At 35.8% G+C, this 27,235-nt stretch overlaps 1 protein-coding gene across 1 annotated transcript; it reads right to left on the reverse strand.

The window, feature by feature from the left end:
• LOC143269140 (vomeronasal type-2 receptor 116-like) lies at positions 1 to 27,235 on the reverse strand. The gene is made up of 6 exons (XM_076553827.1): positions 27,084 to 27,235; positions 15,367 to 15,658; positions 14,191 to 15,000; positions 13,159 to 13,386; positions 12,350 to 12,473; positions 1 to 929 (listed from the first exon to the last, which is right to left on the reverse strand). Exons 1-6 carry the CDS (start codon positions 27,233 to 27,235, stop codon positions 1 to 3), a joined length of 2,535 nt encoding a protein of 844 aa, XP_076409942.1.

Genomic DNA, 27,235 nt, shown 5'->3' on the forward strand with positions numbered 1-27,235 from the left:
TTAATTTTCTGAAGACATTTTAGTTTCAAAATGTTTCTTATTCCTACAATGATAACTGTAAATTCTTTCTGGCCTTAACAAAATAATATAGCACTTTGGGAGAAAAATGCATCCTAGTAGACCAGCACTAGAAGCCAAGATAGAAAATACCTCTGTAGCCACCACAGCCTTGCCCTTGGTGCTTTGGTAGACAGGAAGGAAGGTGACCCAGACACTATAAAAAACCAGCATGCTAAAGGTCAGGAACTTGGCTTCATTAAAAGTATCAGGCAGGTTTCTCACAAGAAAAGCCAGGGTGAAGCTCCCCACTGCCAGGCAGCCCAGGTATCCAAGGACACAGTAAAAAGCAGTGACTGAACCCTTGTTGCACACAATGATGATGTGATCATATTCTGAGTGTGTATCTATGTCAACAAAAGGAGGTGATGTCCCAAGCCATATGCCAAGGGGAATAAGTTGGATCAGAGTGCAGAAGGGAACTATGAAGTTAGGTACTCTTGATATCAACAACCATCTCATCCTTCTTCCTGGAGAAGTAATGCTGAATGCCAGAACCACAGTAACAGTTTTGGCTAAGACAGTGGAAAGAGCCACAGTGAACACAGCTGAAAATACTGTCTGCTGTAGAATGCAAGTGGCTGTGTTGGGATAACCAATGAAGAGCAAAGGACAGAGAAAACAGAGGGTGAGGGAGATGAGCAGAATATAGCTAAGTGTTCTATTATTAGCTTTGACAATTGGAGTGGTTCGGTGTTTTACAAAGATCCCAAGAATAGAAACTGCCAGTCCAGAGAAGAACAAGGATAAGGAGGTTAAAATCATCCCCAAAGCATCTTCATAGGATAGGAAGGTCACACCTTTTTGAATGCAGTGAATTCTCTGCATATTGGCATATTGATTATCTCCACACCTCAAACACTGCTCCATATCTGTTGTGAAATAAAAAGTTTTGAGGGAAATTTATTAGTAAGAGACCAGGAAATGGGGAGATTCCACATTTAGTCATCTCTTGTCACCAAATGAAACCTTCAGTGCTTGGAATGTGTTACATCAGATGGAATTTTTATCAAAAGGGGCTCTGTTAACTCCATCAAACAATATATTCACCTAGGCTAATTTTTCCTCTCCAAAAACTAAGAGGAAGGTCCTCTTGCTGAAGACTATGCCTAGATAATACATTAAACAGAGAAAATGACAAGTTTCCTAATTAGAGCCTCCAGCCCTAAAGACTAATGTTGATGGTACTAATGATTAATCTGAAACCTACCAAAAGAAAATGGTGAACAGTACCTTAGCTATAATCCCAGTATCAAACATGGAGGTCTTGAGGTCTGTACAGACAGACAAAAAGTGACAGATTTGTGTAGGAAGTGGAAGTGATGTAGCTGGAATAAGAGAGCCAATAAGAGAAAAGAACAGAAACGGCATATAAACGTGAGTATACAGAAAGAAGCTCTTCTTGGAAGCTGCAGAGTTGGTGAGGTGAGGCTAGCTCATGGTTCTTCCTATACCTCTGATCTTTCGTTTGGGCTTTAACTAAAATTTCTGGCTCTGTGTTTTTTATTTATTAAGACCATTTAGAAATTGGTCTACAATTGGCACCCAATGAACTTGGCAAGAATTCATTAAAAAATGCTTGTGGGCTTACAGGGCCTCTGGCTCAGGCCTGGTTGAAAAGGTCAGGCCAGAGCACATGGCTAGAGTCTCTTTGGCTTTCTTTCTCATGGTAGGTGGTGTGGTCTCTCTCTCTGGATTCCCATTTCGGACTGCTACCACACTATGTAGCTGCTTTGAAAATCTCTTGGACTTCGACTGTTCTATGCAATGACAAATTTGGTAAGTCAATTAAGATATCCTAAAGAGTGAAATTAGTTAAAAAAATTTTTTTCCACATAAAAAAATGGGAAACGTCTTTACTATGCAATAAATTTTGTCTCTGATAACACATAAGGCAGTATGAAAATAGAACAATTAGATGAGAGTATAATTAATATTGATTGGAATAGAAATTATGAATATTATTTGCTTTATTATTTTCATTTCAGCATTAAAAAGGTTGGTCAATTTAAGTAATAAGATAAAAGCTTTAGACAAAAATGTTATAATGAATCATAGAGAAATTCAGACACAGACAAGAGAATTTTTTTTTTTTGGTTTTTCGAGACAGGGTTTCTCTGTGTAGCTTTGTGCCTTTCCTGGAGCTCACTTGGTAGCCCAGGTTGGCCTCGAACTCACAGAGATCCGCCTGGCTCTGCCTCCCGAGTGCTGGGATTAAAGGCGTGCGCCACCACCGCCCCGCTCTAGACAAGAGAATTTAAAGGTGAACCTAACTCAGTGTTGACTTTAGAAAAATTGTTAAAATGAATTATAGAGAAATTCAGACCCAGACAGAAGAATTTAAAGGTGAAATTCTTTAGGATTGAATTATACAGTTACAGAGTGAGAGCCTGTTTTCAAGCAAACAAAATTAATCTATCTGGTAACCTTACAGGAAATACCTCCTCAAGGGCATGTACAAGCTAATTGGAATCCAGTGGAAATGTTAGTTTTAAGGAGATTTAAACAAGCTATAGTGTCATATGGCATTCATTCTTCATTTGTAAAGCAGATATTAAACTTTTGGTGAATTTGTGTAGAATTATCCCTCATGACCGGAAAGAATTAATTATAGCTGTCCTAGAGGCTGGAGCACAATTTCAATGGACAACTTGGTTTAAAGAGGAAGCTAAAACAATAGAACAAGAACATAGGACTAGAGGTGTGGATATTTCCAAGGATCAGCTTCTTGGAGAAGGCAATTACCCTGATATACAAAGACAATATTTATAAATTTATGCCACATGGCAGCCATGAATGCATGGGACAGAATTGAGGAGGCAGGGAAGAAAATTGAATCATTACAAAAGTTATACATGGCCTGAAATAATCCTTCACGGATTTGTTAAAAATGCTCTCTTCAGCAGTAAATAGAAGGACACGAAATTCAGAAGCTAGTCAGATTATAATTGAATCTTTGGCTTTTGAGAATGCAAATTCAGCATGCAAAACAATAACCAGGCTATAAAACGCAAGATCAGTACCCTTGGAGGATCCAATCAGGTATACAATTAATATTGAGTCTCGTGACCATGATGATAGGAGATGTGATATGAAAATTTTGAGGAGAAAAAATAATGTCAGATGTTTCAGTTGCATTAACCAACTTCATTAGAAAAGGGAGTGTAAACAGGGTTTTCCAAGAAAGAATGTTTATTCAAGGAATAGTGCTAACAGAATGCTTCATCCTTCTGGATTATGCAGAATATGTGGTAAGGGAAAACATTGGACCAATGAATATAGATCAACAAGGGACAGACAAGGTAATCCTTTGCCTTGGACATCATGCAATTCTAAGAGAAGCCTCATGCAGGACCCCATTCCAAATTCAGTTCAGACTTTTCCTGCCATATTAGAAGAAACCGCTTCTCAGAGCAAATAAATAAACAAATGCATATTGGAATAAACCAGGCTGTTCATGATGATATAACAGGTGTAGCAGAGAGAACAAGAAATTCAGGAGAAACCATAAGGCAAATTTGTCAAACTACAATAAATGAACAAAGAACAAAATTAAAAGTAAAAAATAAATGTTCTCTCGGAAGGTTTGGTAGTTAGAGGTGCAGATGTTACAATAATTGCACCAGAATTTTGGCTTCCAAATTGGCCTCTTGAGGAGGTAAAGTTCAGCTCTTAGGGATTAGAACATTACCTCAGTGAAACAGAGTGCAAGATGGCTTGAATGTATAGGTCCAGAAGGACAGAGAGGAAAATTAAAGCCATCCATGGCAAACATAGCTATGAAATTAAGGGATCATCATCTATTACAACAATGGAATACCAAGATTAACAATCCTCCAACCTCAGAAACAAACCATAAACTAACACGTTTCTGACAGAAATGTTAAGAGGTATCGACATTAAGATAAGTCACTGGCCATTCAGATTGTGGAAGAACAGGGCACAATAACTGCTGAACTTTCAAAGACACCAACAACTCAACTTTTAAAATGGTTTACAGAGAAGCCTGTATGGGTTCAGCAATAGCCATATCAACAGAGAAACTGCAGGGTTGGAAGAGCTGGTATAAGAGCTGTAAAATGCTCAGCTGATTAAAGAATCAGCCAGCCCCTGGAATTCTCCCGTTTTTGTTATTAAAAGAAATCTGGTAATGGAGAATGGTAACAGAATTAAGAGCAGTTAACAAAGTAATTCAGCCAATGGCCTCTCTAAAATCTGGAATTTCTTTGCCTACTTCATTACCTAAAGGATGGCCTCTTATAGTTATGAATTTAAAAGACTGTTTCTTTTCAATACCCTTACAAATAAAGACAGAGAAAGATTTGCCTTCACAGTGCCTACTTATAATAATTCTCAGTCAAGAGATATCAATGGAGGGTTCTCCCACAGGGAATGTTGAATAGCACAACCCTGTGCCAATATTTTGTACAACAGCCATTTGAAGTAATACATAAATAATTTCCTAAATCTATAATTTATCATTACATGGACAGTATTTTACTAGCTGATTCAAATGTAGATACTGTAGAAAGAATATTTGAAGAAGTAAAGAAAATTTTGCCTTGTTGGGGATTACAAATTTCTCCTGAAAAGATACAAACAGAAGATTTTATTAATTATGTGGGATACAAAACAAGACCACAAAGATTAAACCCCAAAAGTTGCAAATTAGAATAGATAAATTATGGATTTTAATGCCTTTCAAAGATTATTTGAAGACATTTCCCATCTATGAACTGTTGGGGTAAAAAAGAATGAACTGAGTAATTTCTTCAAAACCTTAGGAGGTGACAAGGACTTAAATAGTCCAAGAGAATTATCAGGTGAAGCTGAGAGAGAATTGGCCTTGGAGAAAAAGAAAGTAGAGGAAGGACACGTGGAATGTATGGATCCAAAGGTTGATTGAATTTTGGTTATTTTGCCCTCTAAGCATTCTCCTACAGGAATTTTAATGCAGAGGAAAACACTATATTTTATTGGATATTTCTATGATATAGACAGAGTAAAAAATTACAAACTTATGTGGAAAAGATATCTGATATGATTTTAAAAGGAAAATTGAGACTTTGTCAATTCAGCAGGGATAGACACAGCAAAAATTGTAGTACCTTTAAATAAAGATAACATAAACAAATTGTGGGCAGAAAGTGAACCTTGGCAAAGATCTTGCAGTAATTTTTTTGGGAGAGATATCCCAAAAGTGATAGAATTCAATTTACAAAGAGAACTGATTGGATTCTGCCTCAAATTGCTTGGGAAACACCCATATCTGAAGCTCATACATTTTATATAGATGTGTACAAACAAGGAAAGGCATGTTACAAGTCAGAAAATTTAAGTCAAGTGATTCAAAGTCCTTATAATTTGGTTCAAAAATTGGAAGTGTATGTTATTCTGTTGGTATTAATGGATTTTTCTGAACCTGTGAACATAGTTACTAACTCTCAGTCCTGATGAGTCAGAATTAACTTTGTTTTTTATTCAATTGCAAGACATAATCAGGAATAGGAAGCAGCCCTTATATATAAGTCACATCTGATCCCATATAGGTCTGCCAGGCCCTGTAGCAAAAGATAATGATGAGATTGATAAACTGTTGATAGGAAATGTGCTGGTGGCCTCAGAATTTCATAAAAAACATCATGTCAATAGTAAAGGTTTAACAATGGATTTTTCAATAACCTTGCAACAAGCCAAGAAATTGTAAGGAAATGTCGTACTTGTTCTTTTTACAATCAGATTCCACTACCAGCAGGATGTGACATGAAGGATACTCAGAGAATGAAGTCTGGCAGATGGATGTGTTTCACTTTGCAGAATTTGTAAAATGCAGAAATGTATATGACACACCATACACACTTATTCAGGATTTCAATGAGCAATTATTCTGAGTTCTGAAAAAGCTGATTCAGTAATCACACATTTTCTAGAAGTTATGGCCATCATGGTTATACCTGCACAAATAAAAACTAGCAATGCTTCAGCCTATGTCTTGTAAAATGAAGCAGTTTTTTGCTTATTAGAGTATAAAGCATATTACAGGTATAGCACATAATCCTACAGGCCAAGCAGTCATAGAAGGATCCAGGTGAACTCAAAAGGATATGATAAGTAAACAGAAAGGGGTAACAAAGACCCCTCAGAAATAGATTACATAAGGCTCTATTAATTTTGAATTTTCTCAGTGCTAATGAGAAAGTAACAACAGCTGTGGAAAGACAATGCATAATAGAAACAACTACATAATTAAATCAGCCTAGATACTTTAAAGATGTGCTAACCTCAGAATGGAAACCAGGATATGTACAACATTGGAGATGAGGTTTTGCTTTTGTTTCTACAGGAGAAGAAAAGCTATGGACACCATCAAAATTGATTTGAACTACAGAAACCTCTTAATTAGAAGAGGTGATAGTTCATTGACAAGAATGACCATCTAATTTAAACTAAATTATACCACTAAGAAATGCTTTTCATTTAATCAGATATAACTTGCCAAAAGGAAACCTTCCCAAAGGGGGAAATGTTTTAGTTTTTGTTTTTTCTTTCATTAGAATGAAGGCTAAATAACCTGAAGAACACAGGTCAAATGAGACATTTGAAGAAAAAGGACAAATCATATAGAAAAAATGTCCCCCAAAAAGAATAAATTGGCCTATTAGTATATCACGTAGAATTTCATAAGTCTGCCTAAGTGTTTGTTTCTGTTCTTCTTTTTTACAGAGACAACACAAATGGTCATTATGTAGTCCCAGTTCAATTAAAATTAAAGCTGGCTTTGAATTTGGATAACGGCTTTCTCCTTCTCTACACCCAAGCATGTTTGTTAAAAGGAAAATGCAAAAATCTCTATATCATGTCAGAAGAAAGAGCCATCTGATATGGAACAGAAGAAAACCAAAATTAAGAGACTATTCTATTGTCACTAACCTCAATCCTTTGGTTCTATTTTGATTCTTTAAACTTTTCTTAAGGAATGAATTTCATATAAAAATTTATAAGGTTAATAAATATATATACATATATATTACTTTTGTTATTATATTAATGGTCATATAGAGTACTAATTCTAGAAAAAGGCTTCATTTAGCTGCCTATACATGTTTTTTATTGGAGTCTCTATCACTTTTCTGCAGGGAATCAAGACCAGGCCTAAGAGCAAATTTGAAATTTCAGAAAGATAATGGGGGCCCCCAAGGATGATTCCACATGCACAATAATATCACTAAGCTGACAAATATCACCCAAAGATCAGCTTTGGACTACAAACTGCTCAGGACAATTTCAAGATGGCCAGCTAAGATGATCCAGCCTCACAGACTGCTTGAACAATATCTTGAGGTAAGCCCTACACTTTCACATTATGCAGAGACAGGACAACAAATGATATAATTTCCTCTCCAGGAACTTGATAATTAACCCAAAATTTTTCTTTTCAGAATCCCCTAAAGATGCCTTTGCTTGCATGTCATGGTTTCTGATTATGTGCTTTTATGGGGTTTCTCAGTGTGTGAATGTATGTATCTCTACATGATCTTGTGAATTTTTATGACTCTATACTTTCTATTTATTTTGTCTTATTCTGGTTTGTTTAGTTTACTTTTCTTTCTTTCTTTTTTATTTTTTATTCCCCTTTGTTCTCTAATAAAAGATAAAGAGAAAAGTATGAATTTAGGTGAATAGAGAGGTGGAGAGAATCTGGGAGAAGTTGGAAGAAGATAAAAACACTAACAGATTATTTAATGTAAAAATATAATTAAAAAACAAAAACACTCACTCATCACAAAAAACCCAAACAAAAAACCATTACAGAATTAGAAAGAGAGAAAAGTTTCAGTAGAATCTTTTAAAAACAAAAGATCCTGGAGCATTGTACTTCAACTTCTAAAACACCACAGATGCCACTGTAAGGTACTCTACCATGCAAAACTATCTGAGGAAGAAAGAAAAACGTTTCAAGATATAAACAATCTAATACTTTATGCACACTAAGCCTGATCTACAGAAAATACTAGAAGTAATACTTTAGGCTGAAGAGAGGAATTAGCATACCAAAGAGTGTATAGAAAGAAAGAAAGAAAGAAAGAAAGAAAGAAAGAAAGAAAGAAAGAAAGAAAGAAAGAAAGGTAAAACTATAATTATTGAAGTAAAAATATGACTAAGGACAAAGACAGAATAAAAGCATCAAGATGACAGCAATCTACTCACATCTTTTAGTAACTTTAAATGGTAAAGGATTCACCTCCCCAACCAAAAGACACTGAAAGTTCAATGAACAGGAAACAAAATACATCCTTTCATTATCTACAAGAAATCCAATGTGTCTTCAAAGTTAGTTACCACCATAGAATCAAAAGACTGGAAAAAAATTTCAATCAAATGAGACCAGGAAACAAGCTGGCGTCAATTTCCTAAAATCTTATAAAAGGGACTTCAAACAAAATTAATCAGAAGATATGAAATAGGATACTTGATTCTGGACAAGGGAGCAATAAGCCAAGAAAACATTACAACCTGAAGCACATGAAGTCTACACACTGCTACACCCAATTTCTAAAATATTACTAGAAATCAAGGGACTGATTGACTTCAATTCAGTATTATTGATTACAGTATCCTGAATTGTCAAACACACAGCTCATCTAGACAAAAATAAATGGAGAGAAACAAGATCTAAATGACACTGTATATCAAATGTTCCTCACTGATACTCCAGACAAAAGACTCAAGAATATGAATTGCATCCAGCAGCCCATGGAAGTTTCTATAAAATAGATGACAAGTCACATATATTAATAACACAAAACAAAAGCCAATAATACAATAAAATTTCAATAACTCCACTGATTCTGTCTGTTCAAAATATAATTATACAGTAAATAACAAATAACAATATAGTAATAAAAACAACTAGAAAATATATAAACTTATAGAGATTATATGATACACTCACAAAGGATAAATGTTTCATGAAATAAACAAGAAAGACAGTTAAGCCGGGCGATGGTGGTGCACGCCTTTAATCCCAGCACTAGGGAGGCAGAGCCAGGCGGATCTCTGAGTTCGAGGCCAGCCTGGACTACCAAGTGAGTTCCAGGAAAGGCACAAAGCTACACAGAGAAACCCTGTCTCAAAAAACCAAAAAAAAAGAAAGAAAGAAAGAGAGAGAGAGAGAGAGAGAGAGAGAGAGAGAAAGAGAGAGAGAGAGAGAGAGAGAGAGAGAGAAAGAAAGAAAGAAAGAAAGAAAGAAAGAAAGAAGGAAAGAAAGAAAGAAAGAAAGAAAGAAAGAGAGAAAGTTAAATGGTCTTGGATACACATAGAAAAGAAAACATAAGCCCGGCAATGGTGGTGCTCGCCTTTAATCCCAGCACTGGGGAGGCAGAGCCATAATCCCAGCACTCGGGAGGCAGAGCCAGGTGGATGGATCTCTGTGAGTTTGAGGCCAGCATGGGCTACCAAATGAGTCCCAGGAAAGGCACAAAGCTACACAGAGAAACCCTGTCTTGAAAAACCAAAAAAAAAAAAAAAAAAAAAAGGAAAAAGAAAACACAAAACAGCAAGTATCTTGGACTTGCTAAAAGCAGTCCTCTGTGAGAAATATACATACCTGGAAAAATTAAAAATATATTGTACAAATATGTCTCTTAATTTTTAAATTCCAGAATTAGGTAAAACAAAAAGCAAACAGTCCTAAATCCAGTATATTGGACTATATATTGAAAACCTGTACAGAAACTAATGTAAGTGGAACACAAAACAGCAAATGAAACTAAAAGCTGGGTCTTCAAAAAGAAAACAATCTTGACAGTATCTTATCAGAATTAAACAAACACACAAAAGAGATCTAATAAATAAAAATCACACATAATTCGGAAAATATTACAATAAACATCAAAGAACTTTACAATGTTATGAGGGAATACTTAACAGCCTAGGAGTTATTACACTGAAAAAGCTTAAGGAAGGAAATGAATTTCTATACAGATCTGAATGATCAAAGAAAATCAAAGAAGCAATGAACAGTGTAAACACACAAACAAATAAGTTGACTGTCCAGGAATAAAAAAGCCTTCATTATAAAAGGGCTCTGTTTCAAATGCATTCAAAATTAAAATCTAACACATTTTCAGATAAGACTTTCAACCATTTTTATTTATGAAAATTTTCATTATGCAGAATCATTTTTTTTTTCAGTTTGCTGACTGATATAGACAGAGTAGGATGGAATAGAGCACAGAATGTGCAGTTTGGGTTGGACATAAAGGTAATAGATGGTTTAAGTGGAATTAAATTAGATGAATACAATGTATTGGGCTGGCATTCAGATATATGTCTAGTTTTGTGCCTAGAACTGACAATGGTGCAAGCAAAGTTATCCAGTCCAGACCATTATTAAATTTAATAATTTATTATTAAATATAAAATTTACTTCTGAATAATTACATCAGTAATTATTCAAAAGACAGAAAAGGAAGGTATACTTGCAAACTGCTTTTAAGACACTAGAATTATTCTAATAACAAAGTGGGGAGAAAACTTTACTCCAGTAATGAAAAAGTAATTATAAACCAATATCACTAGTAAAATTAATTTCAAACTCTCAATAAGACAATTGCAAAACAAATTTCCGCATAAAGCAAACAGATCATTGGGCCACATCAAGTTACCTTTTCTAAGATATGCAAGTCAATAAAAAAGTACATTGTACAAATAGACTTAAATACAAAAATATCATGATCACCACAGTAGTTGTATAAATGCCATTAATAAAAAATCAGCCTGCCATGCTTAAATATCTATGGAGGAAATTATATATGGAGGCATACTTCAACATAATTAAGGGTATATTTTGACAAGACCAAAGCCAATATTGTTCTAAAGAGGAAAAAATAAAACCATGCTACTATACTTAGGAAAAAGTTCACAATGTATACTCTCTCTTAATTATTGTGCACAGATACATTATAGGCAGAAAAAGAAATGTTGAACATGCTTTCATTCACATTCAAGTTTCACCAGATAAAAATTCAAAACTAAAATTCCCTTATGCATCACATATAACCACTACTCCAACCCACATTTTGGACATCTTGTATTAGGTTCTATTCAGATAAGTCTACCTCATCTTCTCCTCCACATGACTTTCCCAACCTTCAGATCTACACAAGGACCCACATCCATTGTCCTGGTCTATTCTGAATAACCAATCAGCTTTACCCCAGAATTCATGATCTGGACACAACCCATGTCTGCCTTCCACAACCTATATATCCCTTGAATACTGCACCACAATTCTCTGCCCAGATAGATCCTATACAACTTGTCAACATTTCTAGACAGATGAGTTTGCCTGATTCCCTTCTTCATACTCCAAACCCAAACCCCAGATCAAACCTGGGCCCAATCCATTGTTCTGGTCTGGCCTGGATCATCCCTCTTTCACTATTCCCTGTTCTAGACACAACTCTGTACATATATCATGCATGCCAGCCCAGCTTGTGGTGTCCATATTATTTCAAATCCAATTAAGCCTTCTGCAGCCTTTATTGTCAACCCAAACTTCATATTCTGTGCTCTATTCCATCCTACTCTGTCTATGTCAGTCAACAAACTGAAAAAATGTTTCTGCATACACTTAACTCATCATAAAAATACAAATAAAATAAAAAAAGATCAAAGCAGTATCCCATCCTCTCTGAATTCATCAGTCTAACAGAAATGGTCTCAAACAAGAATTACCCAGATGAAATATAGAACAAAGAATTTGAGAGAAACATCATAAACATCAAAGAATAAATGGAGTTTAAAGAAGACATGAAGAAAGAGCTGAATGATTTGAAGAAGCATTACCATAAGGAGAGTAAACACTTGAATGATCTCCATGGAAACAAAAACAAAAAGTTGATTAAAATGATGAAGACACCCAGGATTTCAAAACCCATTTATTAGTGGAATAAAACCTTTGAAAATAACTGAAGATGAAAAACAGGTGGGAGATTCCTCTAATTATTATACAAATAAGACAACACAAGAATTCTAGTCCCCAAAGGCATACACTGTGATATCTTCTTTCCCCAAAATATAATAATAAATATAATAAAAGACAGAGTTGTGATTGTATTTTGCTTATTGTGTAATTTTGTACTCTCGTTTTAATAGTAGATTTTTAAAATAAATAAGTACAGGGGAATTAATTTAGTTATAAAGATATTTTCTAATGATATCCATTTATTGAATTTAGAGAGGAATACTAAAGAGAAAGGATGACTATGTTCATAAATTTTACACTTACTTGTTTCATTAGAAATCTCATTTTCTGGACAAGGAGTACAATCAAAACAACAGATAGCCTTTCCTTCCATATGTGCTTTCCTGAATCCAGGACTGCAACTCTCACTGCACAGTGATTGTGGGGTCTGAAGAAAATCAGAGATGCACTAGTAACTACTTCATCATGCATTCAACAGAAGAATAAATACAGTGGACTCAGTGAACAGGAACTTTACAACATAACATTGTGTTCTTCAGTTAAACTGATTCTTTAGAAGTTTTTAGTTTGTATATATGTTCATGGCCTAAAGAGAGTTCTCTAATCCTGATATTCTCTGAGAATTCATGAGAACTGTACAATTTGCATCCTGATAAACTCATGTTCACTAAATTAGTACTTTGTGGATATTTTGAACCTGGTACCAGATGTTTTTCACTTGCTATTTGACTGTCATGTGGAGAATAATTTCCTCTGCTGTGGACTTTTAGTGTAATACCACAGTATAAGACAAATACCAATAAAATACCTGACTATGGTATACACAATCTATACTATGTGTATTAGTATAGGATTAGAGTTCCTTTGACAATTTTATAGTGATGAATGTTAACAAAGACATTGTATTTGGATCTTATGAACAACATAAATCTAATGCAAAGATTGACAAATACACAAGACCAATTCTATCAGTATAAAAAAATTCCTTAAATCATATTTGAGAAATGTACATTAGAGGCCAAGAACAGAATAACCAGAAATCAAGAATAATAAAAACAAGGATATGATGTTAGTTATTTGTAGTTCAAAATATTACGTTAGCTTCCACCAACCTCTGTAAATCCTAAGGCCCACTCTATCATGTCCTCGTGTAAGGACAATTGCTGACCAGGAGGTGCAAATGGAGAAAACATTCCTACTTTCAACATGTGCACAAAATTGATTGGAAAATGGCAATAGTTGAGGATATCATATTCTGCCACAGATTTCCTTTTGTCATCTAAAATCACTTGGTTAGAATCCAAATGATAAAGCTGAGTATTCCTTAGAAAGGAGTGCAGCTAGGAGCAATGAATGGATCAGGTTAATCAGAAAACAATACATGGAAAAGCCCTTCATCTCTTTTATTCATTATATCACAAGTCAGATTTACCACAACAACGAATAAAGCATAACAAGTTCAATGGTATGAAAAGCTAAAATTAACTAATATTCCCGAGGTCAATAATATGAAACAAAATGCACTATGAATCAGAACATGATTAATGTTGTCCATCCAGATCTCAGTAGTGTAGTGAAAGCTTGACATATTAAAAGATTACTTGAGATATATAGGTAATATGTATTCTCATGTAGTTATTAATACATAAAGTCCACTTTAAACATCATTTATGTACAATACTCATGTTTTCTCAGCAGCACTTAGGCATTCCTAAAGTTATTTCATATATTGCTGGATTTAAAGCAATTTCTAATCAAACCATCATTTTTATATAGAAAATATTTTTCTGCTGAAGAAATAACTCTAGCAAGATATCATCTGATTTCTATGTGAATCCTGTATCCCATATGTGTATTGGTGTACACACACACACACACACACACACACACACACACACACAAATTTTACAAAAAACAAAATGAGAATGTTGACATAAAATGAATTTCCCATTTCATGCTGGTAATTTGTTCATCAATATGATCTCATTACTTATTATATTCTGTCTTACTGCAAACTGCAAAAAAAAAATTCTAAGATTTCTATAAAAGCACACCCACAACTGGTCAATTTCTGTTCCCATAAATTCTTTCTTGAGAAAATTGTCTCTCTTATAATCTGTTCCATTATAAGAAGTGTCCATTACCTTCCAGGGGAAATGCACCAGTCTCTTTAAACCTCCTAGTCCCTGAAATTCTACTTGATGAAGAAATAAATCATGAAGAATATGGGCCACAGCATACACAGCATTGTATAGGTTGTAACTCTCCTCACTCATGGCCATGTCAATAAATGGATAAGGTAACATTCCCATGGAGGCATTGAGTGGACAGTTCTCCAGTTTTGTACAGTCAGACTCAGAAAATGAACAATCAAACATTGAAGACCAGTGTATAGCTAAGTAAACATCATTTGGGTATTTCGAGGGGTTAATAGCATGGATAAATTTTCTAAAACCTGCTATTTCCTTATGGTGGTGTGAAAACATGAGAGAACCATGAACTGGGTGTAAGAACATACTTTGTTTCATTTTGAAAGAATAATATGGTGAGGCCATGACCCAGACTTTCTGTGTCATTAGAGATTGTTCTACCATGTGAAAAAATGTGATCAGTGAATCAGAGTCAAAATAGACTATAATCACATTTACTGATGATTTCAAGATGTGAAGAATTTCATCCACTTTAATATGTGGATGTGCTGCTGATCTACTGAGTGACATGATTTCCACAAAGGCCACACAGATATCATTCTTGTCCATTTCTATTCTAACGTCAGACCAAAACTGAAGGCTTCTTTCATCTTCTGAGATACAAAGCCCCACCCAGTTCCAGTGGAAATAACGGATTAAAGAGATCATAGCATGGGCCAGAAAGGTGTCTTTAGGTGCCATCTGATACACAGAAGTTAAATGGGTATTGCCACCTAGGATGGGATCATAACGCCCAATGGTGAGCTAAGAGAATAAGAGAATTAATAATAATATAAAGATAAGTCTTGCACAATTATGAAACCTATTTGCACTTAACAATAGCTAAAAGTTTGGGAAGTAAGATTGGCTCTTTTCAGAGTTATAGTCACCACCCATATCCTCAGAATGTTTTGGAATATTCATAATACGACTCAGATTCAGAAAAATACGTTGTCTTCTACAACTTCTACCACTAGTCTATTCCTAATGAAGATCCCTCAGTAATTAAGTTTAAACAGAAATTTTGCATGATGAATAAATCCAGTCTCCACTTACCATTTTTCTCCATGAATACATCATTATCACTGAGCAAATAATCAATACATTTCACTCTATTCATGCAATACTCACCTGTGGAAATTTGTACAGCTGCAGCAGTTCTCCAAAAAGAGCAGATGCTGTCCATGATGGTCCTGTAATTAATACTACAGACTTGCTATCTTTCCTACAGTTGTAATTAGGAATCATTCTGTCAATCCCTGAAATCCACTTTAAAGAAATATACATTGTGTCTGCATCAATAAATGGGAAATTATTTGCATCAATTCCCAAAGTCATGTTTGGTAAAATATTAGAGTTTCTGTTGACCTCTTCCACAGCAAAGAGGAAGGACAGAAAAATCATGTAGGTCTTGAGCTTAAGCCTATAAAGATGGAAAGGAATCATGAAGAGGTGGGTGCAAGTCATTATTTTATTCAAGAATAATGCAATAAGTTTAAAGATTGTAGTTCATATAGCAACCAATTAAACACACTGAATTTTTACTTTGCCAGCATTTATTAATTGTACAAAATATTGCATTTTATCATTAGAGTTCATAGATGTTTATAATATAATTTTGTCCTTTTCAATTGGCTATTACCAAAATAGTCCTCCCTCTCTTGTGGTTCCCCTTCCTCTACTGTAAGTTCTCCGAATACTTCCTATTCCCACTCTTATATTTAATTTAATAATTACTATCTTGTATATACATACTGAGAACTTTATGACTCTCTCTAGGGTAGATATTCCCACCCACAACTCCAGCTTCTTTACCAGAGGCCAGGCTGGTCCAATGGATCCCAGGTAAGACACCACCCACTGCCAAAAAACATTCCTCAAAGTCTACTCAGCATCTCCAGACTGCATTCCCTTGCCTGGGCTCCATAATCTGTCTCACAAATTTGGCACAAAACTTCTGTTTAACACATGGAAAGCCTGATTCTAGGGAAACTATGTCAGATTCTGCCCACTGCTAATTAACAATCTCTAAATATGGCCCAACAATCTCTAAATATACCCTCTCTCCTGACCTCTATAGGGCAGACCACAACTTCAGGAGAAAACCTCTGCTTCATTAGAGGCCATACCAGTATAGAAATTATATACCAAGCAGGTACCTAGAACACCAGAGGCCACACAGGTACTTTGAACCTCAAAGCAATGTGGGTATCCAAAAACTCAGAGTTCTTGAAGGTGACAAAAACAACAGCAGAAACACTCTACTGGGTCTGAAGACTCACTGGTCACCAGAACGCCTTGGTACATAGTCCAGGAGACTAGAAATGAAAATGAAACCAAGGAACAAACACCCATCTAACAGAGACAAACTCAGGAACTAATAACTATAGTCATCCAAAACCAAATGACTACATGCCAGTGTAAGAACACAAGTAACAACAGAAAGAGCAATATGGCATCATCAGAGCCTAGCTATCCTATGACAGCAAAAACTGAACATTCCCACCCAGCCAAATCACAAGAAAATGACCTTAAGAATAACATTATGCAGATGATAGCATCTTTAACGAGGAAATGAAAACATCTCCTAAAGAAATTCAGGGAAACACAATCAAAATATTGGAGGAAAGCAATAAATTCCTTAAAGAAAGTCAAGAAAATAAACGGGTGAAGGAAGCTCTTCAAACCTTGAAAATGGAAATAGAAACAATAAAGAAATTACAGAGGGAATTCTGGAAAGGAAAAACCCAGGTAAGAGAACAAGATATTTAGTACTCATCAAAGGAAAAATTCTCAAAGATGATGTCTCAACTTTGAACATCTATGCACCAAGTGCAAGGGCATCCATATTTGTCAAAGAAATGTTATCAAAGTTCAAATAACACATTGCACTTAACACATCAATTGAACGAGACTTCAATACCTCACTCTGACCAGTGGACAGGTCATCTAGACAGAAACTAAAAAGAGAAATAATGGAGCTAACAGACATTTTGACACAAATATACCTAACATGTATCTACAGAACATTTTATCCAAACACAAAAGAAAATAGCTTCTACTCAGCACCTCTTGGAACATTCTTCAAAACTGACCATATACTCAGTCACAGAGCAAGTCTCAACAGATGCAAGATAATTCACATATACCACTGTTCCTTATCAGACCATGATGGATTAAAGTTGTAGTTCTACAAGAGAAATGACAAAAAGCCTGCAAACTAATGGAAACTGAACAACTTTCTACTCTATCACTACTCAGTCAAGGAACAAATAAAAGATCAAGACTTTCTATAATTCAATGAAGATGAATTCACAGCATGCCCGACTTATGGGAAACAATGAAAGTGATGCTAAGAGGAAAGTTCATAGTACTAAGGGCCTTCATAAAGAAATTAGAGAGATCTCATGCTAGGGACTTCATGGCATATTGGAAAACTCTAGAACAAAAGAAGCAAATGCATCCAAGAGGAGTAGACTACAGGAAATAATCAAACTGAGGGATTAAATCAATAAAACAGAAACAAAGAGGACAATATAAAGAAAGAAATGAAGAAATGGTTCTTCCAAAAAAATCAACAAGATAGGCAAATCCCTATTCAAAGTAACTAAAAGACAGAGAGTAGATTTTCAAATTAAAAAAATCAGAAATGTAGAGGAGGATAAAACAGCTGTCACCAAGGAAATGGTAAGAACCATTGGGTCATACTTCAAATACCTGTACTCCAAAAAATTGGAAAATCTAATAAAACAAAATGGACAACTTTTCAAAAGATATCACTTTCCAAAAGTAAACCAGTATCAGATAAGCAATTTAAATATAACTATAACCACTAAGAATATAGAAGCAGTCATTAAAATCTCCCAAGCCTAAAAAGGACTGGGCCAGATGCTTTGAGCACAGAACTTCACCAGACCTTTAAAGAAGAGTTAATAATAACACTCCCCAAAATTATTCCATGAAAGAGAAACAGAACATCACAAATTCATTTTATGAGCCCAGAGTAACCCTGATACACAAACCACAGAAAGGTTTCTCTCAAAAAATAAAGAGAAATACAGAACATTTTCATTATGAACTGATGCAAAAAAAAACTCAATAAAATAATTAATTTCAAACTGAATCCAAGAACACATAAAAAAGATAATCCATTCATTTGGTTATTTGTCCCTGTGCTTTATCCAACCTTGGTTTCAATAATTCTCGCTCATATAAAACCTCCTCTTTCTCACTAATTAGACTCCCAGCGCTCCACCAGGGGCCTAGTAGTTGACGTTGGCATCCAGATTCCTCAGTCCTTGGATGGGGTTTATGGCACAACTATTAGGGTGTTTGGCCATCCCATCACCAGAGTAGGTCAGTCCCGGCTGTCTCTCGGCCATTGCCAGCAGTCTTTTGTGGGGGTATCTTTGTGGATTTCTGTGGGCCTCTTTAGCTCTTTGTTTCTTCCTTTTCTCATGTGGTCTTCATTTACCATGGTCTCCTATTCCTTGTTCTCCCTCTCTTTTCTTGATCCAGCTAGGATCTCCAGCTCTCTTTCCCTCGACCCTCGCCCTTCATTGCTCCCACTCATGTCCAGGCTGTTCATGTAGATCTCATCCATTTCTCCGTGTCTTTCTTGGGGTCCTGTTTTCCAGGTAGCCTCACTGGTGATGTGAGTAGCAGTCCAGTCATCCTTGTTCCACATCTAGCATCTTCCTATGAGTGAGTACATACCATATTTGTCTTTCTGAGTCTGGGTTACCTCACTCAGGATGATTTTTTCTAGATCCATCCATTTGTCTGCAAACCTCATGATGTCATTGTTTTTCTCTGCTGAGTAGTATTCCATTGTGTATATGTGCCACAATTTATTTATCCATTCTTCAGTTGAAGGGCATCTAGGTTGTTTCCAGGTTTTGGCTATGAACTATGAACCAAAGGCTGAGGGGCCCCCAACTGGATCAGGCCCTCTGAATAGGTGAGACAGTCGATTGGCTTGATCTGTTTGGGAGGCATCTAGGCAGTGGTACCAGGTCCTGGGCTCATTGCATGAGTTAGCTGTTTGAAACCTGGGACTTATGCAGGGACGCTTGACTCAATCTGGGAGGAGGGGACTGGACCTGCCTGGACTGAGTCTATCAGGTCGATCCCAGTCCTCGGGGGAGACCTTGATCTGGAGGATGTGGGAATGAGGGGTGGGCTGGGGGGAAGAGGAGGGGGGCAGAAAGGGAGAGAACAAGGGAATCTGTTGCTATTATGTAGAACTGAATAGTATTGTAAAATAAATAAAAATATGATAAAAAAATAAAATAAAATAAAAAAGATATAAGTTAAAAAAAACAAACAAACAACAAAAAAAAAGATAATCCACCATGATCAAGTAGGATTTATCCAGAAGATACAGGGATGGTTCAACATACAAAAATCTGTCCATTTTAATCTACCCTATAAGCAAACTGAAAGAAAAAAATCATGGTCATTTCATTAGATGCAGAAAAGGCTTTTGACAAACTCTAGAGACAAAATCAAAATCAAAATCTAGACGCTTTATGACAAAAGTCTTAGAGTGGTCAACAATGCAAGGCTCATGCTCAAACATAAAAAAAGCAATTTACAGTAAGTCTACAGTCAACAACTAATTAAATGGAAAAAAAACTCAACACAACTCCAGTAAGATAAGGAACAAGACAAGGCTGTCCACTCTTTCCATATATATTCAATATAATACTTAGAGTTCTAGCTAGAGTAACAAGAGAACTAAAATAAATCAAGGGAGATACAAATTAGAAAGGAAAAAGTCCAAATATTTCTGTTGGCAGATGATATGATACTGTATACAAGTGATCCCAAAAATTCTATCAGAGAACTGCTACAGTTGATAAACACCTTCAGAAAAGTGGCTAGATGCAATGTTAACTCAAAAAATCAGGAGCTCCCCCTATATACAAATGATAAATGGGCTTCAAAAAATCAAGGAAACAATACCCTTTATAATAAACCGTCATAAATAATATAAAATATCTTGAAGGGACTAAAACCAACCAAGTGAAAACCTTGTATCCGAAGAACTTCAAGTCGTTGAAGAAAGAAATTGAAGAAGATATCATAAGATGGAAAGATGCGCCAGGCTCATGGATTAGTAGGTTTAACATAAAAATGGTCTATGCCACATGAGCAGGATACAAGTCTTTTATTGAAAGTGAGGCTCAGTTTGGTGGTGAGTCTCAAAGGTAGTAGATGTTATAAGAGGGAAATACCAGGCAAATGGTAAAAGGACTAAAGGTACTACACAATTCAGGAGGTATGGGGGTGGACAGTAAATGTAGTCTACCTGGAAAATTGTCGTGGGTAGTGTCTATATGGACCCTGTAAGAAAGAAAGCCATGTTTTGGTGGTGCCTTCCATAAGAAGGGTGATGGACTATGAAGAGAATGCTGTCTAAGTCAAGCAACAGCGGGATTATGGATATTGATATCTATACTGACATAATAAATCATAACTCTGAGGACTAAGAATTTGAGAACATAATATGTTATGAGGATTATGTGAGCTCAGCAAGGTGCATATGTTAGAGGTGAGATTTTTGTCCTCTGAGGGTTCAGAGTTATTATCATTTCACCACATAAATTCCTATAAATACTAAGTCATAGAAACAGAAAGTGAACACACCTCAAACCCTATTGTCTTGTTTGATTTCTCAGTTGCCATAACTGTGAAATCTAAATGTTTCCTGTTTATGTCCCCTAATATTGGATATGTGGTTAAGTAGGTTCTGTAGCTATCAAATTTATATCATAACTGTAGGCAACCATTGCAGCTATTTGAGCCTATCTATGTTCATATTTGACTATTTAATGACAATGTTTTTGCCCTAATTTATGCTTTGTAGGATATTAAAATATTTCACCTAAAGGGAAAAAATAACTATTACAAAAATGACTATTGAGAAAAAACTCAGATCAAGTTTTGGCTCTGTTTGTATTTTTATTTTTTCATTGATGTTAGTGTACCTATGTTTCTGTCTTTGGGGACAAAACATGTGAGTGCCACAGCACAAATGGAGATTTCCAAGAACACCTTTTGAGAAATTCTTTTTTCATTTAACTCTAGATGGATCAGGGGGATGAAGACAAATCTGAGTTAGGTTGCTTTACCTTTGGAATCAGCTTGATAGCCATGTACTTTATTTTATAAGTAGCTGTTTAACAAATGTAAACTGTAATTAAATCAATAAATAATTTGATACCTTCTTGGAGAATAAAGTTATGGACATTTTAGCAAAGTCATAAAAAAGCACTAGATGACATAATGTTTTTGAAAGTTGATTAAGACAATGACTGTACATTGAAAATAGTATGACAATACTTGAACATTAAACTACCTAAGCTACTGAATGTAGGTATCCACCAACATGAGAAATCAGGACACTAAGATTTACAAGGTCATGCGAACAAATGGGAAAATGAAAACAGCATCCATTGAATGCTACTTTGCAAGGCATGTTTTGACTTTTTTATTCCATTCTGACTCTATTTGAGTTCCACAACCCAGATATGCTTAATTCTGTTAAGTACAACTATTTTTAATGCCATACAAGGATCTCTGTATTTTCAACTAGATCTATGTTGATCACATTTCTAGTAGTTAATTCTTTTATTTCTATATCTGAAGAATTTCTTAGAGGCAGTGCTTAAAGCTTGACAAAAAATTATATCAAGCTTACATTGTGATATAATCAATAGAAAGAGAAACAGGTGAGGAGAGAGAAGAGAGATGGGGAAAAGAAAGATCCTTCAAACTGTAAATTTTATACTATCCTAGATAATATAGGTGGGAAACAGGATAAAAATTAGATTTCTATCTTCAGGCAGAAGTTATAATTATTTCTACCAACACAATATAAGGGATCTGAAAAGAGCCCTCTGGTGTGGAACAGAGAAAAAACAATATTTTTTATTTAAAACAGGTTGATTATAAATACAATCTCTTTCTGAAGAAGAAAAGGAGATAATTTAGATATGACAGGATAAAAGGGTAGATTAATGAACCTACTTTTAAAGAATAACAACTTGTTTAAAATGTTTTACATTGCTATGGATTTTAGTTTATTGATACAAATTTAAAGTTAAATTTGTTATACTGTATATATATATATATATATATATATATTCTAATTTGAGGTATTATGTTTTTATAGCTCATTTAAAATTGTAATGAATAATTAAGAAATATAGATTAATAATTAATCTTTTATGATAGTCAAACTTGTAACCATGTTAGTCAAGTTTTTAGGTATACATAGATATAATTCACTTAGGTAGTTAATCTTCAAACACTTCAAAGACCTACAGAATATGGCATTGAAAATGTTTTAAAAATTTAGACTTTCAGGACAGTGAGACATGTCTGCTCCTGGTAATACCAATTTACTTCAGAGAGGAGGATGGGCATCAAAGATACTCTATATAGAGTTTATCTTCACCTTGGCAAAAATAGCCATTTGGGCAAGAAACTGTTCTTGCCTGGACTGCTTCATCAATTGGACATGCAGGACCCATCTGAAGGTGACCACTGAACTTTGATTGGCAAATAGTCCTTCAGGTTCCTGCTTCCCAGAGGAAACTGCCAGACATTCTCCAGGACACAGAAAGAAGTGACTAAGAGACTCTAGGCCTGTGGGCTAAAGACAGATGCCTCAACTTTACAAAGGAACATTAGGTGACTGTCCAAGCTGCCAGCTGTCTCTGTCTACTCATGCAAGACTCCCAAAAGTTGAATGCATCCTTCTCCCATTTCTCAGGTAATAGTATATCTTTCTGGGGCATTTGATGTAGTTGAAGACTAGATAGTTATAATTTTCCTTAGTTATGATAAAAGATAAATTAGATATGAAACCTTAGACTCACAAATATAGGATAGAGAGGATATCTTCTTTAATTTTGCCAAATACAAACAGACTAGATATCATAAATAGACTAGACAATGTAACTGTAATTCTTGCTTGATAATTGTTTTGTTATATGTAATTTTACTATGTTAAAATTAAAACCTTTCTTTTTGAAAAAAAAAGAAACGGGGGAAGTGCTGTGGGATGTTCTGTATGTTAAATGTGTTGCTCTGATTGGTTAAAAAATAAAACACTGAATGGCCAATAGCCAGTCAGGAAGTATAGGTGGGACAAGAAGTGGGGAGAATTCTGGAAAGTGGAAGGCTGAGGAGAGAGACACTGCCAGTCGCCATCATGACAAGTGAGATGTAAGGTACCGGTAAGCCACAGCCATGTGGCAACTTATAGATTAAAAAATGGGTTAATTTAAGATAAAAGAACTAGAGAGCAAGAAGCTTGCCATGGCCATAAAGTTTGTAAGTAATGTAAGTCTCTGTGTGTTTACTTGTTTGGGTCTGAGCAGCTGTGGGACTGGTGGGTGGGAGAGATTTGTCCTGACCATGGGGCAAGCAGGATCCAGAAAACTCCAGCTACAGTGCCCAGGCAGCGGGACTGTGAACTGTCCTTAGTGCATGAGCTGACTTTTTGGAACCTAGGGCCTATGCTGAGACATTTTGCTCAGCTTTGGTGTAGGGAGGAGGGGACTGGACCTGCCTCAACTGAATCTACCAGGCTGAGCTGAATTCCCAGGGAAGACATTACCTTGGAGGAGGTGGGAATAGGGGGTAGATTGGCGGGGGGAACTGGGAGGGGAGGAGGGAGGACAGGGGAATCTGTGGCTGATATGTAAAATTAAATTAATTACAAAATAAAATAATAAAAAAGTTCCTGTAGAAGAATGCCTAGAGGGTAAAGTAACCAAAATACAATCCAGCTTTGGATCCACATGATCCTCATGTCCTTCCTGTACTCTCTTTTCTACCAAGGCCAATTCTCACTCAGCTTCAGGTGGTAATTATCTGGGACTATTCAAGTCCATGTAACCATCTAAGGTTTTGAAAAAATTACTCAGTTCATCACTTTTTACTCCAGCAATAGTTCATAGATGGAAAATGTCTCCAAATAATATTTGAAAATGATTAACAGTCCGTAATTGATCTCTCCTAATTTGCACCTTTTAGGGTCTAAGTTTTGGAAGATCTATTTTATATCCTAAATAATTAATAGAATCTCCTCTTTGTATCTTTTCAGGAGCAATTTGTAATCCCCAACAAGGCAAAATTTTCTTACTTCTTCAAACATTCTTCCTAAAGTATCTGCATTTGAGTCAGCTAGTAAAATATCATCCATATAATGAGAAATTATAGATTTTGGAAATTTTTTAAATATATCACTTCCAATAGATTTTTTTAACAAAATATTGGAACAGAGTTGGGCTATTCAACATACCTTGTGGGAGAACCCTCCATTGACAGTTCTTGACCAGCTGACAATTATTGTAAGTAGGCACCGTGAAGGAAAATCTTTCTCTGTCCTTTTCTTGTAACTATATTGATAAGTAACAGTCGTTTAAAACCAATAACTATAAGAGGCCATCGTTTAGGTAATAAAGTAGGCAAAGGAATTCCAGATTGTAGAGCCCATTGGCTGAATTACTTTGTTAATTGCTCTTAGGTTTGTTACCATTCTCCATCTACCAGATTTCCTTTTAATAACAAATACAGGAGAATTCCGAGGGCTGGCTGATTCTTTAATAAGCTGAGCATTTAACTGCTCTTGTACCAGCTCTTCCAAGGCCTGCAGTTTCTCTGTTGTTAAGGCTATTGCTGAACCCATATAAGCTTCTCTGTAAACCATTTTAAAGGTAGAGGTGCTGGTGTTTTTGAAAGATCAGCAGTCGTTGTGCCCTGTTCTTCTACAATCTGGATGGCCAGTGACCTCTTAATATCAATATCTCCTAATACTTCTCTCACAAATGTGTTAGATTATGGTTTGTTTCTGAGGTTGGAGGAATGTTAATCTGAGTATTCTACTGTTGTAATAGATCATGATCCCATAAATTCATAGCTATGTTTGCCATGGATGGCTTTAATTTTCCTCTCTGTCCTTCTGGACCTATACATTCAAGCCATCTTGCACTCTGTTTCACTTGAGATAATGTTTCAGTCCCTAACAGCTGAATGTTTACCTCCTGAAGAGGCCAAGTTGGATGCCATTCTGGTGCAATTATTGTCACATCTGCACCTGTGTCTACTAAACCAGACAACAAAACATCATTTATTTGTATTTTTAATTTTGGTCTTTGTTGATTTATAGAAGTTTGCCAAAATATTTGCTTTACGACTTCTCCTGAATTTTCTATTATCTCCACCTCAGCTGTTCTGTCACCCCTAGCAGCCTGGTTTATTCCAATAGGCATTTTGTTATTTAATTGCACTGAGTCGGGGTTTCTTCTATGATGGCAGTAAAGGTCTGATTGGATTTTGTGTGGGGGCCTTCCTGAGGTCCTTCTTGGAGTTTCCTGAAGACAGAGGCAAAGGATTACCTTGTCTGTCCCTTGTTGATCTATATTCATTGGTCCAATGTTTACCCTTACCACACCTTCTGCATACTCCAGAAGGGAGAGGCAATCTGCTGCTCTTCCTGGAATAAACATTCTTTCTAGGAATTCCCTGTTTACGTTCCCTTTTCAAATTGCCTTGCTTTCCACATCCAAAACATCCATCTGACATTCTTCAAACCTTTTGAAATTGCTTATTTTATCCACATATCATCTTGGTCATGAGACTCAACAATTATGTCCCTGATCCAATCCTCCAAGGGTGCACATCTTGCCTTTAACAAGCTGATTATTCTTTTGCATGCTGCATTCATGTTCTCAAAAGCCCAAGAATTTATTTTTATTTGTCTAGCTTCTGAATTCGGGACCATTCTATTTATTGCTGAAAACTAGCTCTGTAAGAAATCTGTGAAGGATTCTTTGGGACCCTCTATAACTTTCTTGAATGACTCAATTTTCTTTCCTGCTTCCTCAGTTTTGTCCCATGCATTCATGGCTCCCATGCAGTATAGAATTAAGGGTTGGTTATCATATAAACATTGTCTTTGTATTTCAGGGTATTGACCTTCTCCAAGAAGCTAATCTTGGGAAATTTCCACACCTATAGCTCTCCATTGGCTTTCTATGGTCTTAGCCCCATCTTGCTACCACATGAGACACGGCAGTTGTGCTCTGGTTCCATGACAGCGATTACTAATTCTTTCCAGTCTTGAGGAATAATCCTCAAGTTGACCAGGAGTTCAACATTTGCTTTACAAATGGATAATGTATGCCATAAGATACTATAGCCTCCTTAAACCTCCTTAAATCTAACCTTTCAACTGGAGTCCAATTATTTTCTGCATGCTCTTGATCAGGTAGTTGCCGTATGGTTACCGGATAAATTAAGTTTGATTGTTTGAAAAACAGCCTGTTTTTCTGTAATCCAATCCTGAAATAATTTAACCCTTTAATTCTTCTGTCTGAGTCTGAATTTCTCTATAATCCATTTTAACAGGTTTCTGTAAAGCTTTTATCTTGGCACTTAAATTGACTATCTTTTCAAATTGTAAAATAAGGATAAGCAAACAAATAACATACATGATTGATGTTACATACACCCATCAACATTAATCCTCTCATGTAATTGTCGAATTTTCAGACTGCCTAATGTTTATCAAACGAAGACCAAATTCCTTCCATTGTAAAGATATTTCCCACTTTTCTAATGTGGGAAAAAATTTTCCCTTTTAAGTAGTTTCTCCGTTTAAGATATCTGCTATCTTAATTGGCTTACCAAGTCTGCATTAAACAGTAGAAGTCCAAGGGAATTACAAGACAGCTACCTAGTGTGGTTGTGCAGAGAGAGGGGGGAGGGAGAAAAAGTTCCTACTACCTACGAGGAGAAGAGAAAAAAGCTAAAAGCCAAAATCCAGCCACATGCTCCGGCTTGAGCTGGTTTGGGCCTGAGCTGCTTGTAGCACGGGCTCCTTTAAGCCTGAGCCACTTGAGTTGGCAATTTGGCGACAAGTAGCTCCAGCTGCGTGTAACTGCTTGTAGCTACGGTTGAGTGCAGCTCTGAACACGTGCAT

Source organism: Peromyscus maniculatus, chromosome 17 (assembly GCF_049852395.1).
Source record: "Peromyscus maniculatus bairdii isolate BWxNUB_F1_BW_parent chromosome 17, HU_Pman_BW_mat_3.1, whole genome shotgun sequence".
Taxonomy (NCBI): Eukaryota; Metazoa; Chordata; class Mammalia; order Rodentia; family Cricetidae; genus Peromyscus; species Peromyscus maniculatus.